This window comes from Python bivittatus, unplaced genomic scaffold (assembly GCF_059951505.1).
Source record: "Python bivittatus isolate LINGU-HERP-01145 unplaced genomic scaffold, Pbiv_v1 ctg000220_np1212, whole genome shotgun sequence".
Classification (NCBI taxonomy): domain Eukaryota; kingdom Metazoa; phylum Chordata; class Lepidosauria; order Squamata; family Pythonidae; genus Python; species Python bivittatus.
Genome location: NW_028277048.1, coordinates 14,696,137 through 14,712,685, shown reverse-complemented (window position 1 = coordinate 14,712,685; position 16,549 = coordinate 14,696,137). Strand labels below are relative to the sequence as shown.

General features: G+C 40.2%; 1 protein-coding gene across 3 annotated transcripts in view; it reads right to left on the bottom strand.

The window, feature by feature from the left end:
- The window catches only part of LRP1 (LDL receptor related protein 1), a 304,990-nt gene extending 288,814 nt beyond the window's left edge, over positions 1-16,176 (bottom strand). For 2 of the 3 annotated variants that reach the window (XM_088137949.1, XM_088137950.1), the window contains exon 1: positions 15,415-16,176. In XM_088137949.1, the coding sequence (XP_087994075.1) occupies positions 15,415-15,508 (94 nt within the window). In that variant the 5' untranslated portion in view covers positions 15,509-16,176. The remainder of the gene's footprint in view (positions 1-15,414) is intronic. The other variant, XM_088137951.1, reaches the window with a different exon arrangement.
- Positions 16,177-16,549: the final 373 nt, after the last annotated feature.

Genomic DNA, 16,549 nt, shown 5'->3' with positions numbered 1-16,549 from the left:
TTTGAATGGAAGCTACCTGGAATCCCAAGACTACTGGCTAGGCTGGGAAGTAAAAAAAAAAAAAAAAAATCATTCTAGAAGAAGGTAATGGCAAACACTTCCTAGGAAAGCTACAGAGACAGAATTAAAGTTTGACTCCAGGGCATCTTTACCTATAAATAGCACATTAATAAGATACTCCTTTATTTAGAACCACAGCGCCCTTAATGGAGGAGTTGTGACATCAACTGAGTAATGGCAAGTTTTAATTCTTAAAAAAATATTTATTTCTTCTCTCCGAGCAGCTCTTTGAACCTGAAATGTGTTCCTCAGATTAGGTCACATATCCTGTATTTTAAGCCCATTACAGCACAGCTAAAAGGGTCCTTTCCCCGCCACCACCCCACCCCTGATTTTTGGCCGGGGTTAACATCTAGCCTGACAGGAGAATGCTCATTAAGTCATAGCTTGCTTCCTCCTTTCTGATTTGTCAGTAGATTCAAATGTATTTTGAAAGGATGCTAGCCTTCTGTTACTTCTGGAAAATTACTTACAGATTTTGGAACTCCTGAGGAAGAAAACTGTGCAACTATGAAATAGATTACCTCTGGCAGTAAAGGGCAGTCCTTTTCGGGAGCTATTCAAGCAGCGGCTGTATAACCATTTCTTAAGGAGGGTTTGCCTGTAAGATTCCTACATTAAGTAGGGGCTTAAGGTTCACCCATTGCATGAAGTTATAGTTAGTTCTGGTTTGGTTTTATTTTAGGTTTTATATTGTTTTACTACATTTTATTCCATTTTTCCCTTATTCTTTTTTAAGTCTAAATTTTTTAGGTTTTATATAATGGTTATGCTGTCATAGCTGTATACGGTCGTTTCTGAGGTTTTTTTTTTTTACCTTACTTAGTCATTGACTGTACTTAAATAAAAAATTGGAATTGGTTTCACGTGCTGGGTAATACTATCTATGGGGGGTTACAAACCATAGTTTACACCTTCAATAAACCATCAGTTAGCATCATGTGTGAACTGTATTTCCCAAACCTGACTCTACTTCTCTTTACACATTTCCTTTTCTGGTGTCCTAGAAGCAATTCAAACCTGCCATGGGCAAGTAGTATTTTGAAGAACAACTTAACCAAGTCATGTTTAAATTTTGCTTAGCTTTGGGGAAAGTAAACAAAACACTGCAGAGTTTACAGTTTACCAGAGCAAAAATGTCCATGCCCTCAAGTCAAAAACATCTTATGCAAAGAAATCTATTAGCCTTTAAGGTTGTGGTGTTTAGTATCAATTAAGCCTTTGTCATTTTTCAAATGTCTGACTGAGATTAGAACATCATGTTTCTGTGCAATAGATGAAAACTTGGGATCTACAGTAATGGATGATAAAATTCCAAGGACTTCTATAGATCCTAAATAGATAATAGGACAAAAGAGGAAACAGCTGCATGAAGCTTAAGGACTGATTCATACAAAGACACAAGGCCAGTATTTATGAGAAAAGCTGCTTTCCCTCCACTCCACCCTACCCAGCAATTTATTGGGAAACCTTACTATTGTCCAGAAGCCGTTGCTTTCTTCCTATTAATGTGCAAATGGTTACCAATTCAGATGCTTTCCAAATTCCTACTGCGATTATACAGCTATTGCTCAAATCTCAGGAATAAAAATGTTGAAATTTCTCTAAATTATCCCAGATCAGGGTAGAGAAGACAATATTATTTTACAATAAACTGTTCATGGAAGACCTTTTTTTCTTTCTTTCTTGCACAATATGTTCTGTTCCTTTGGACAGCAAACAGTGTAATTAGGGGAGAACAGTTTAAAGTGCAGGAATTCAGGCTGGACAACTAGTTCAGGAGATGTGGGTTCAAATCTAGGATTTCTGTAATTTCATAACTTTTCAAAATAGAACTGTGCATGATATCATCTTGTCAGAGTCACTTGGTTGAGATGGGTGGCTATAGAAATTAAATAAATAAATATTCTGGACTATACCAATGAATAACTTAAGTTGAGTTAAGTTGAGTTGAGTTGAGTTAAGGTGATCACAGGAAGGAATGCATTGCTAGACTAACATTTCTGGGCACAAAAAACATTCATGCTAAAGACAAAGGACATGCTAAGAGGAGGGGGGAAGTCATGCAAGTTCACTCCTATCATTTGAAATGACATATACCAGGCCCAGATTTTAGCATTCTGTTCACTCCTTGGAAGAACACATAAGATCGCTTATATGTGATCAGATGTACACGTGATTCATTGAATGCTCATACAGGGCAAAATATTGCATTAATTTCTGTGATCTATACTTAGCACTCTCTCTTAGTACAAAAAAAGGTACTGCTTTTTTGTTGTTGAAATCAGCAGAGGTCTTATCCTGTCCTCCTCTTCAATTCCCTAGAAACTTTTTTTATTGATTATGTGCCATCAAGTCAGTGTCACTGTCAGTGACCACATGGACCTTTTCCAGGATGATTTATCCTCAACCTGTTTTTTCAGGTCTCCCAACAGTACACCATTGCCACTGTAATTGTCAGCCCTTCAAGGTTATCCAGATCTGGAAACAGATTCCACAAGACTAGCACTATACTTTATTGCAATAGACTATTGTAACAAAATCTTGCAAGCCTGACTATGTTTTCCCTTCCTTCCCTCTTATACTCCAGGGAGTCAGGGAGGAGACAGTCTGATTCTCTTCCTAATACTTTCCATGTTTCTGGGCTCAAAACATGTTTTTGCACATATCGTTGTTGAAACAGTTTCTGAATAATTTCTCCAAGGTCATCTCCATGGCTCCCTACATTAATCAAGTCAATCCATCCTACTGCTGATCATCCTGTTCTCTTTCCTTCTACCTTTCCCAGCATTATGAACTTCTCAAGTGAGTTGGTTCTTGACATAATGTGCCCAAAATATGATAATTTGAGCGTGGTCATTTGTGCCTCAGGTGAGAACTCTGGACTGATTTGTTCTATGTTTCACTTGTTTTCTTGGTTATCTGTGATATTCTCAAGAGTCTTCTCCAACACTGAAGTTTAAAAGCATTTATACTCTGTCTATTCTGCTTCAAAGTCTAATTTTTATATCCATAGAGTATCCCAGGGAAAACAATTCCTGCACGAGTCTGATCTTTGTAAGTATAGACACATCACAGCATCTGAAAATCTTTTCCAAGGCCTTTATTGCTACATTAACCAAGTATTGGTCTGTGGTATACTTCTTTTACTGTCGGTAGTTGATCCTAAAAGGCAGAAGCTATCCACTACTTCAATACTGTTATTGTCAATTCTAAATCTGGTTGATGTACCCATTAACTATATTTAATCTGTGTCTTCCCCCCCGCCCCCCACTGTGATCCTTGACTTTCATTATAGAGCTTGCAGTTCATCTGCATTGCCGATCTGGAGCCATGTTCTATCTGGAATGTGGTTTCCTATTCTGTATATGGGTTTTGCATGAGGACAATGAGATGTTCCGGGAGTGCAGTTTTTCTAAAGACATTCCACAGTCTGACATGGTCAACATTAATCAAAGGCCTTTGCATAGTCAACAAAGCGTATATGACTTCTTTTTGGTATTCTTTGTTTTTCCAGTGTGCATCAGCAATAATGTCTCTTGTTCCTTGGCCTTTTCTAAAACCAACTTGTATTTATTTTTATTTATTTATTCATCAAATTTGTCACTGCCCATCTCATGAAACAACTCTGGGTGGCTTACAAGATAAAAATTCATTAAAATGCAACATAAAAACATAAAAATCCTAAAAATAAATTCCAAGAAGATAGAAAATTGGCAAATAATTCCAGGGATATATCTGGTATTTCCTTTTCCATGTAAGGCGCTAATCCATGTTGGATGATCCCAATCATTATTTTACTAACATGTGAAATTAAGGCTGTTGTGCAATAGTTTGCACACTCTGTTAAGTCTCCTTTATTTCATATTGGTAAGAAGAGTAGCCTCTTGTAATCTGTTGGTCAGTGTGTCATTTTTCAGATTTCTAGGGATAGTTTGGTTCCTTTAGCGATTCTTCTTCTGTTGTTTGCCATATTTATGTAGATAATCCATCAATTCCTATAGCCTTCCACCTTGTAATGAACGGAATACTGATCTAACTTCATCTTCTGGAAACAAATTTGCAGGGCTGGTCACAATCTTTTCTCAAGCACATCCAAAGTATTTTTAACAGAAAGTGAACTTGATAGAAGAAATGGGGCAGAGAAATTGGAGGGATGGAGCAACCAGGTGTTTGCACAAAGCCATAGAGAGCATCTTCCCAGGGCAACCTCAGATCTAGAACTAATGCTATTTCATTCTCTCTCACATGCCTGCAAATTGTAACTTAGTGACATATTAGGAATTGAAATATTCAGACATCTTACGAATTACAAATTATGAAAAAAGAAGAATTTCACTCAGTCACATCAATATTCCATCAAGGCCAATATTTTACTTGGCAACCAGATTTACCAAAAAGAAAAATAACCCTGAATTTAAGATGAACCTTCCTCCCACTAAACGAAAGATTCATCTGTTTGTTTAATATTCATCTGGTTTCTTGATATTCACTGAGTAAATCAAAGAAGATTCTCCCCTTATAAAAGTAAATTATTTGAAGACGAATCTAATCTTTCCTTGAAAAAATGTAGTATTTTTTGAATCTATAGTTTTTTTGTTTTATTTTAAACTGGAGCTCTCTGGAAGGATTTTAGGATGATATAACACCATAAAAACAGTAAACTAATAAAACCTTAAAAACAGCAGGGTACCTTAACACTTTCAGATACTTACCAAGTCCTGGAGGCAACAGCATTCAATTGTTCTTGCTTTGAAGAAGCTGATATTCAATAATCTACCATTTCCATAAGAGACTCCATATACTAGTAACCATTTTTAAGACATAATTCCCAGGTTTCCTGGGATTTAAGGGAAGAATGAACTCCCAAAGCATGTACCCATCTTTGTTATATTTTTTAAATATATTTATCACTATCATAATAATTAGGGCTGAGTTAATCTTTCCACTAAGCGAACCTGGGGGATTGGATTAATTTGTAATGATCATTGCAATTCATTTATCTTGTCAACATAGTGCACAGAGTCTAGTAAGGAATTAGAAGATTTAGAGAAAGAATAACATGGTAACCGAACATAAGACTTCAAATTCTCTCTCTCACACACATGCACACATACCAAAAACTGTAGACCGACAGTACCCTGTAGATATTACACTCCAAACACTCAAGTGTAAAGGAATTTTCAGGTGTAACTTTTATTGTGCAGTATCTTCTCTCTTTATGGACCTCTGTAGTGGAACCAGATTCTACCACACTCAATTTGTAATGAGCCCCATCCCTCCACTCAAACAAATTGTTTGTTAAAAACACAAATATAAGAACAAATTCAGTGACATTTTTAATATGTCACTTTGGCCTAAACAACCTCACCAGCCCTTTTGCTGAGGATAGAAGTGAAGGACATCCAAATACGTTGCCTTGAAGCCTCCAAAAGAAAGCATTAAGTATTGAAATATACTTGGAATTGGGCACTATTCTTTTACAGAAATAGGTACGGGGCTCCTCTTCAGATCAGGACCACAGCATTGGAGGGAGGTTATAACTTTCCCCCCACACTTTTTCCATGCAGTTGTCATTTGCCTGGAATATACTACGAATAATAACTTTCAACTTAAATAGGAGCTGGAGAGGTGATTTTCAGGAGACAATAGTGGGAAACAAGGTGGTAAAAAAGAAAGACACCTAGAAATCTGCCATACGCTGAAGCAGAATATTAATTCGTCTAACTCAGTTTTGTCTGCAGGGTTTAGAAGCAGGGTTTTACACAGTTTTAAAAAGGAAATTTTTCCACATGCAGTGTCTAGGATTTGACTGGATTCTAGCATTTCCTCATGTCACTTATTTGTAACAACACATAGAAGCCAGTTCTATGCATGACTTGAAAAGCCACTGCTTAATATTATGTGTTGCATGGTCCCAAGGGACAAAGGCAGAACTAACCACATAATATTCAAGTTCCAAAATCAGACCTCAACAAAATCAGTGTCTGACTTCTCAAACTGCCTTTAATATGATGAGCCTGCAACATACAAGTATATTTCTGTTACTCTGATTTCAACCTTTTATGTACAGACAAGGTCACGCCACATCAGTAAAGAACTATCCTTCACACATGTACAGATATACACAAACACCCTTTCATTGCTCTTTTTTTGGGATTAGAATTCTTGGGCTGCAATAGTAGAAAACAAAGCAAATATCCAGTCCTGAAAGCTTGCGAAGGCTTACTTATTCCTTTTTCACTCTTTAATGTGACTGTGACTTTAAGGGAGGATAGGAATGTTTTATAAAATAATTACTTTCTCCCTCTGTGTGTGTGTGTGTGTGTGTTGTGTATGAGTGTGCACTGCCCATGGATCTGACCCAAAATTTGCAAGACATGACATCTCATCACAAAATGCAAGACATTACTGCAGCTTCCCCAATCTTGTGTCTTCCAGATGTGCTGGACTACGGCTGCTTTAAATTCCAGTCCGTTGAGGTACAGCTCAACATATCAATAGAACACCAGGTTGGAGAAGACTTGTTTCTCAGTTTATGACTCCCCAACGATCTATATCTATAAAGATACTGCAGCCTAGAATCAGAAGGGTTCTTGAAAGAGTTCCTACTGTTACAATAATTTGGGAGCCCTTTGCTGTAAATAGTTCAGAGCCTGTGTCAGATATGTTTCTCTATGAGGAAGCAGGAAAGCAAGCAATTTAACCACTCATTATGAAACAGAATGGCAAGAGTATTGCACCATTTTTCTTGGGGTATGTGGTTTGGCACAGTTCACATCTGCACTGAATTAAAAGGCTCCTGAAATAAAAGACTCGGTCCAAATCACTCCATGTGAGGTCCCAAGAGGCTGAAACTTGCAGAAATCTTTTAAAAAGAGTTCCAGTCCACGTGCCTGGCCATTTATGCCGGAAACTCTGAATTCCCAGACATTCAGCTGGATTCTGCCCAATTCCAGAATGATCAGTCTGCTGCTTCATGGGAACTACAGTTCCAGTGTGCAGTCTGACTGCACAAAAAATGGATCTGCTATGCCAAGGTGTATCTAAGAGTTCAGCACATAACTGCCACATGAATTATACATATCATTCTCTCCTTGCCTGTGTCCATTCCCAACTAAACAAAAATAATGCTAATTTGATACTGGATTATGGCTTGGGTGAAGCTGTGCGGAAACACTGTTAAGAAGCATTCTGTCTTTCCTCTTGAGTAACGTGTAGGGAAAGGAAACAATCTCCCCTCTGTTGAGCATCTTTGCCCAAAAGACAGAGGGATGATCAAAAGCTTATTTAGTAAGTTTTATTGGAAAGAGCTGCCCTTTGGAACACACTTCCTCTCTACAAGGCCAAGTAAGTCTCTTTTGCCCTTCACTTAACTTAATTATTCACTTAAATAATATTATACTTGTATCCTTAAAATCTAAGTGCTATCTAGCCACGTACTGTTCTTGTCAAGTTGCCACCAGCTGAAATATAAAGGGAAAATAATAATCCCTGTAAATGGTGTGAAAATACATGGCCTACAAAACTGGTACTGACCTGGAAGGCAGAAGCTTAAGAGTGGCACGAAAGCCAAGTAGCTACAAACCAAGTAATTTCACAATTAAAGACCATCATGAGTTCTAGAATGGACTTGTAGAGTATCAAATATTAGGCAACTCCTATGCAAAATGGTTCATAAATATTTAAATATTCCAGGCCAACAGATAAGGCTTATAAACAACTGGGTATCTAGAATATATTCAACCTTGATATCGTATCATATCCTGTCACTCTCCCATTGTGATGCAGACTTAAATAAATAACTTATCTTCATAGGCATTTTCCACAAGTAGTTAAATTATTCTGAATACTTATTATCTATACAACAGATCTCTCCATAACAAAGAAAGAGATAAGGCAGTTCCTTTTTATCAAAGCCTTCCACAATCAACCCTAAAGTTTGCAAAATACAAATCCCACACTCATTTGCATTGTCTGGAGTCTCAGGCAATTATGACAAAAGGACTATTAAAATCAGGGCAAAACAACAGTCGGTCATCTTATGCTTCACTGAGTTGACCAGAGCCAGTGGAAACAACATAATCAAATGCAAGTATCCCAGCACAAGTGACAGTTTCCAATTTCTTCTGATACAGGTCCCCAAAATAACCTAGTGCAGCAAGACACATCACCTCTCGCCCAAATTTTACAAAGCTCTAACCCAGATTCTACAATACAACTGAATTCTGTAAATGTTTGGGGGAGAATCGAGTGAAGGGCCCAAAGAGTTTAGAGTTGGAAGAGAAAAGGAGAATCCCTTGTGCAGAATCCAAAGGATAAGTGGAGAATCCCCAAACCTGCATGGATCCATGAATGGCTCTTTGAACAAACAGGAAAATTAAGGCTTTCCAATCACGATCAGGACAGAGTGGGAAGATACTGCCTTGTAATTTAAACACCCCCTTCAAATTATGCTTAAATCAAGCCCAATAGTATTAGTAGCCACATCTCCAGCTTGTTATTTCCTATGTCTCCACTGTGCCCTCAAAGAAACCTGCAAGCTACCTCTAAGATCCAAATTCCCTCCCTTGCCTAGGCTCCTGCAGATGTATTAGTAATCTGCAAGTCCCAGTCCCAGTACACATAAACAGTGCCATTATTTAAACCAGGTTGCTACAGCACTTTGAAGCATAACAGGAACAAAACTAACAACGAGGATAAGGCAGTTTGTTATTTTCCCTGTTAATTCTGATCTTGTTTCTCCAATTTTGTTACGTATTCATTGTGGGTTATATCGTTTCATCATCAACTGATTATGGCATTGCTGACTTTTTATTTGAATAGGGTGGAATATCTATTTTTTTCAACTGTAATGCTGTGTTTTGATATGTCAGGATCACAGAGAGAATATAAAAGAACGAAAGAAAAGTATAAATAAACTTTAACAAGCTAGCAAGAGATGATACTTCAGTAATGGCAGCATAAATCACTGCTTGCGCTTTTGTAGCCAAACAGGCTTTAAAACATTAGGAAGCTGAATCATATCCATTTTTCCTCCTCCAATCCCAACTGTCTTCCTTGAATCTTTTTTTGGTGGTTTCTCACACACACCCTGAATGCAGTACAGCAAGGTGCCCAACTGTTGGTATCCTCAGCTATATTCTGATTCAATGAGTAGCGTCCTGATCATCCTATTAAACCTCAAGAAAGACTCTTCCAAGATGCAAACAGATCCCAGGCCTTGCCAATGAAAGCACACGCATATCGTCATTCTGCTCTTCTGACCAGAGTCCCACCACAACCTCAAGGCATGACCACACTGTGAATCCCAGCCTATTGATGTAACATTCCTTGGCAAAGGTGTAACATGGATCAAGCTTCAGTTAAGGAGGATCTTTTACTCATATAGCTGGGTTATATGAATCTTTGCTAACATTTCCTCCTTCCACCCTGTCCCAACTCAAATCAACCTTTCACCAAAGCACACAAGACTGTCCAGGCAAGAGAAACGTACAGTTGCCTTTTTGTCATTAATGGAAACTCTCTGCATAAGATATCTAAGAAAAATAACTCGTTTGTAAAGCGTACATACATCGGTTAAGATGGAAAAGCAGAGTAATGCTGCGCTACAGCAGTTCTTTACCTTTCCATTACAGACGTAATGATTCTTTTATATTTTATACTTATACCGTGGATGTTTTATTGTATTTTTTATGGATGTACTATAAGCTGCTGAGTGTCTCTTGACTGTGGTGGGTATAACTGCAATAAGTCACCATCATCATCTAGTTATTCCCTCTTCTCAGGAAATGCAATTTGGGAAGGGATCCCTAACACAGAATTATCAGCATCTTCATCACGACTCAAATTCCCAGAATGTTCCAGAGGAAGACAGGACAGGACCTGTAGCCTGATACACAATGGCTACAGGCTTGCAACTTCTATATCCTCTAAGAGCCAGTGCTGAAAAGGCCAGAGTTCAACAGACTATACCACTGCCTAGAGACCTAGTGGACCTCTGGGGTTTCTAAGGGACAGATCTGCACTTTTGCTTCATTTCTCTTCCAGTGATGTTATCTTGTAGATACAGCATTTCCACTACTCTGTAGTGTTCAATAACTGTCTTAATGAACAACTGGTGTTCACATGAGGTCACAGATCTCATTCAGGAAACCACATGTAGACATATTTCCATACTTTTCAATGAACAATTTACTTTATTTCCCTTGAATTTAAGACACATTTCTGCATGAAGAACAATAAAATGCAATAGGAAAAAAAAAAATGTCTCCCTAACTGTATTACGGTATCAGCAAGTCGAAACTAACCCTCCAATTTCAAAGAGAAGTTATTCAGAGAAACAGTCTTACTTTTGGGTAAATACAGTAAGTTTAAAATGCCATCATTATGGATATTTCAGGGCCTTCCTTGAATTGTCAGGTTTCATTCTTAGTAAGTCTAACTGTTTAACTTATAAGAGGAATGAGGACCTCTGGTCTGTAGCCCTAACACAGGCTATTAGGCCAGCCCACATAGCCCACAGGGCCTGAAATGAGGTCCTGTCTCAAGGGCTACCTCATCCCACTGTCTGGCAATGCAAGCCATGTTACCACTGGTAGCCCATCTCAATATGCAGGGATCAGGCTGGTCTCAGAATTAGACAGGATAAGAAGCCAGCATGGTCCACACTGTTAGGAACCTATATGGGACTGAGGAAGGGGCCATCTACCATGATGTAGTAGCTAGCACTGGACCAAAATGCAGGTGGTCCTAGTACAAATCTCCAGATAGCCATAATGCTGAGTAGTTGATCATAGGCCAGCTATTCTCACCCTCATGTACTTTACAGGTTTGTTGTAGACTGTTGGAGGAAGGATAAGATATAACTGAAATGCATTCTGAAAGATTCTACTGTGGATCACCATAAAAACTGAGATAGTGAAAAAGCAACTATTTGCCCTGCTCAATCTAATACACACACACAGAGCAAATATTGTGATATGTGTGTTCCTGGACTATATCACTGCAGGTGGCTGTGGTGAGAATTGCATGCTGAAGGCTCAAAGGGGGGGTGGAATCACACACTAAAAATTATAAGGTGGCACTAGAATCCTTCTCTTTAATTTCTGTTTTTTATCTTTTATTATGTGGGAATATCAGTCATACAACTCCTTCATTTATGCTTTGAAGTGGTAAGTCTGTGAAGAAATCATCTTTTATGCTGGTTCTGTAAACTAGACCAATGATGTGTACACACACAACCCTTTGTATCAAGAAGCAGTTTTGGTGCAGGAGAAAAGCCTTGGGAACCTCAGTGAACCACAAGGCTACTTGTGGCCTATTGCTAATACTAGAACTCCATATGTTACAGAATGAGGTTGCATGGGTAGCAAATGGGGTTGGATATGCGACATGTGTAACATTACTACTGCGTGAGCTGCACTGGTTGCCGGCATGTTTCCAGGTGCAATTCAAGGTGCTGGTTGTCACCTTTAAAACCCTTCATGGTTTGGGGCCGGGTTACCTAAGAGTCCATCTTCTCCCAATAGTTCCTACCCATCCAATTTGGTCCAGCATGTTGGGAATGTTGCAGGTCCCATCAGCCAAGGAATGTCAGCTGGCAGGGACCAGGAGACGTGCCTTCACTGCTGTAGCCCCTGGCCTCTGGAACAGTTTCCCTTCAGAGATTAGGATGACCCTGACCCTGTTGGTCTTTTGTAAGGCCCTAAAGACCTGGTTACGTACCTGGGCCTGGACCCCCAAATGTGGTAAGGGCCCTGTTTCTTGGCTATACTGATACTTATAGGATAATTTTTCTTGGCTGCCATATATATTTATTTGTGTTGTATTGTACTTGTTTTCATTGTTTTTATGACTGTTCGCCACCCAAAATCACTTGGTTGAGATGGGCTGCTATAGAAGTTAAAATAAATACATACATAAATAAAATAAACTTAGAATATAACCACTAAATGTCAAACTTCCAGTTCAGTAACTCAGCATACAGTATGAATGTCCCCAGATCAACAAACCAGTCCTGCTTTCTCTCAGAGGTGGTAGAGATATGGCCATGGAAAACTTGCAAGTGCTTACATGCAGCAGTCAGTAATTTTTCTTGGCTCACACCATAATAAACACATACACGCCCCTATTCTAACGTGTTATATAAAATTTTAGGGCAGCAGCTATAGTCAGGAATCAGAACAGCACGTCAATTTTACTGGAATATTCAGAAGGCTGTTTCCTACTAGTTCCTTGTTAGAGGAATTTCCATTCTCAAGTTTGTAGCAATGAAGATCAAAAAGCATAAACCAAAGACTTACAAGAATAGTTTAACAAATAAATCTATTTGCAAATGAAGAATCTTTTAAATTTAAATACAAAACTCATAGTAGAGGAATTACCACTGGAAAAGCCTATTACATGCACTTTTAAAGGTGAGCTGACTTCTATTACAGAGAAGAACCCCGGTTTGTCAGTGACTGTCACCTTATCAGTGTGAATCCAGGGCCAGTTCTACCAACTAGTAGGCTGGGGAAGCTGCTTAGTAAGTAGAAGTTGAGAAACAAAGAGCAGCAGCGGCCATGAGTTTTGGGTACCACATTATCTGCCCTCTCATTTTCACAAGTCCACTAACCATACACTTAATTTGAAAGATAGTAACACTACAGCAGGGCACCTAATGTCAATGGCAGAGAACATGTTTAGACATGCAATTCAAGGCTCAGTCCCTGATGAAAGTTTTTTTTAAAAAAAAAACAACTGAGAAAGCCCTCAGCCTAATATTAAGATAGATTGTATTTTCAAGGGTAGCCAGTACTAAACCAGGGGAGCCACTGATCTGGCATCTGTAATATATGGTTTTTCAAACTTGGTGAAAAGACAAGCTAGTTAGATTCTGCAATAAACAGCTTTTTGCTTTGCGCCAGACCACAAGATCTTTTCTCATACAGACCATTCCAAAACAAATAGGGGCCAGAGCAACCACAGGAAACATTCACACTGAACTATGCCAGTTCTACCATAGGATGGAGTCCCCCCAACCAAATAAGGTGGAAGCACCCTGAAGTTTTCCCATAACTCTGACTGCCACACCTTGGAAAGAAGTATATAGAGCAACCAATCCTTTAAAATTGTCTCAATCGCACTGTCTTTGTTCTTACAGCCTTTTTGCCTAATCCCTATGCATCAGCTAAGAAAAAAAATCACTCAATACATTGCATATTTCATGAAGTCAGGATGGGGTGTGGAAAATGGGGGGGGGGGGGGAAACAGTTCCAGGGCTTAGTTCTTGCTTCAGTGATTCCTGTCTGAATATTAAGCCTTAAAGAATGGATGTCATCCAAGGAGACTTGGCAAAATGCAGAGTAGCCCAGCAGCTCACATCAGACCTTCCAGAGGGAAGTTGGAAAGGAAAACTGACCTCTGAAATTCAGAGAAGCAGGAGAGTTTAAAATAAAACAGTTGAGCTTAGCTTCCATGCCGTAATGACAGATCACTCACTTTTGGCTTGACTGCAAGATGCACTCAAGTTTACCATCAGATACCACCTGTTTTACCCACCCTCTTGCCTAACCAGTGATACACAAGGCTTACCTGTTTTCAAAATTCCTCTTCAATGAAGAGGCTTCAAAATGTTAAGATGTAAAGAGGGTAGAGCGCACCCTGCATATAGCGCATAAACCTTTTGGAAGGCAGGAAGCCATGTTTTAAATGCAGGAAACTGGAACTCTCCAGAGTGGACCTTTCCATAGTCAAAATCTCTGAGTCTGAAATAACTCCACTATGATCTATGGCAACTCCTCAGAGATAGTAACATTCACACTATTTTACTTTTGGTGACAAAAAAGTACAGGCAATGCAAAGGGATGATAGATGAATTCCTTCTCTACAACCATTTTGGAGCAGAGAAGAGATGACACTTTGCAAGAACTATTTCAGTATAATATCCATAGCAGACATACTGTTTCTTCTCCAATCCTTCAGGCTAAGGTTCCTCATGTCTCAGTAGAGGAAACAGGCACTTCCTTAAACCCATGTTCTTGCCTCTCCCCACTAAATGATTCTTCTCCCCATCACCACATTCCACCCCTCCATCCCCTTAAAAAAGTATCATTGTTTCTAGTGTACAATCTAACAGCTACCTTATTATCTCTGATATATGCAGTAGCATAAGCCAAGGGCACAATGCAGCCCCTCCTTCAATTTGGGGGAAGGAAGAAGACAGAGGCTATTGATTTTGCAGATGGACTTCACAGTCCAGGTTCCAGTGTAATCCAAGTCTTTAGGGTCGCCAGCTTCACTGTCATCTCTTAGCTAGATTGTTATGACAATCAACAAAACATTAATACTTGGCTCTCCTTGTTATTACTCTATCCCCAAATGTATTTTGTGATGGAGCTTTAATCTCCATTTTACAGCTTCCTTGCCAGTGAAGAGGTGTGATCTACTTGAGGTACCAGCTTCAGGCCTAGGCAATGCCAGCAAAACAGGCTCCAAATCTCAATGAGAGCCGGATTGAAAACAGAAGCAGCAATATCCTAAGTAAAGGTTTATTTACAGGGAACAAGGAACAGGAAAGACAGTTAAATTTGGGTATCTGCTTCCACTTCTTGGCACAGATAAGAATGTACAGTAAACCTAGAAAGTACAAGGTTTTTTTTAAAAAAAAAAAAACAGGATGATGGTCAACACAGGTTAAGGCTGTAATCCTTTACACTATTACCTGGCAGAAAGCCCTGTTGAACTCAATGGGACTTGCTTCTGAGTAAACATTCACTGGAATGCACTATTTTACTCTCATTGTGTTCTAAAGCTACCACTGGCAGTGGGGAAGGGAGGAGAAATTCCAATGATCTCTCCATTCGACATTGAGAACAAATTTTATTAAGAAAAATGTATCTCATTAAGCAGATACCCATTTTATAGCCTGGTCTCTTTGCCACCGGTCCCCTCTCTCAAAACAACCCAAACTCCAATTATCACACAATCATTTGCTCTTGGAAAGAAATTTGTATAAGCCTCAACATTTCTTTGGCAGGAGCAGGAAACAAAAATGCAGACGAATGAATGTAAAATATGCAACACCTTCTTGCATACATTCGAGGTGCTTTATATTTTGGGAGACGATTTTTTTTTAAATGCAGCCTTCTTTCCAAAGCGCAAAGCATATGTGGAATTCCTGGAGCGACAGTCCCCCTTCCTTATCCCAGTTTTTTTTTAAGGAAAAGCTGTTGTACTAAGGGGGGTGGGAGGCCAAGGGAGGCTCACTCTTTTAAAAGGTAAGATAACAGGCAGACCACGCAACAAGTAAAACTAACCAGAATAAGGTAAAAAGCATGCTACAGAAGGGGGAAAAAAGATTCAACTCACCTTCAAGGGTAAAAACAGGGGCGATCCCTATTAGCATGTGCAAAATTCCTAGTAAAAGCAGCCACAGCCCCACTTCTACTCTGTGGGGCAGCATGTTTGTGCAAAAATATTTAAAAAAATAAAACCAGGTTGCCAGATAGTCCACGCAAGACGTACAGTTGCAGCGGCTATTTCTTCTTCGTAGCTGCTCACCGTCCCCACCTCTTCTTCACTCTCTCCTTCCAAGAGTCTTCAATTCTTTCACCATCCACTGAGGGAGAAATGGGAGGGGGGCGACGGCAAGGAAAAGCCCCTCTCCCTCCTCCTCTCTCCCTCCCAGCCCAGGAGATGAGAAAACCCAGCGGCGGCAAAGGCTGGGGAGGGGAGAGGAGGGGGTTCAGCCCTTCTAAGCGAGAAAGAAAGATTGCATGCAGGAAAAAAAGGGGGGGGTGATCAGCAGCAGTTCACTTCTTCCGCACTAGGTTAAAAACAAGCCAAGGTAATCGCAGTGGGCATCAAAGGTTCCAAGAATGATGCATAGGGAAGAAGGGAGCCGGGGGAGGGGGGCGCCGACAGAAGGGAAAGGAGAAAATAAAAAGGGGGTACTTCTGGACCCCGAGAGAGATGGAGACAGCAGCTCCTCCTCCTTCCCAGCCTCTCCGAGTGATGGAGAGGGGAGGGCGCACGGGTCGATGCCGTCTGCACCCCGGGAACGCTTTATGCACGACGCGCTCCTACGCCTCCCGCCACCACTGCCGGACGAAGGAAAAGCAACCCCCGCCTGCCGCACCAAGTAGCCTCAGCCGCCTGATGGAGCTCGCGCCGCCTTCTGCCTGCCTGACGTCATAGGCTCCCAGGGAAAGGCAGGGGAGGGCGCTGCAAATGGGGGCTACGCGGCAGTGGGCTTAGGGCGCATGCGCTTCCTGATTCCCTGTTGCTGAATGGGGGGAAGTGGCAGGTCGTATTTTAAAACCCTCGAAGAAGGATTCATCACAATAGGGGTGGGGGCGCGGAAATGGGACGCACGTGGATGCAGCCTATACCCAGTGCAAGATAACTACAACCAGTGTAAGCTGGTTCTTCTGTCTACCCAAAAAGCCCCCCCTACCCAAACTAACTCTGCCCTTTTCCCTGGCAAAAATGTCACAGGGCGGCG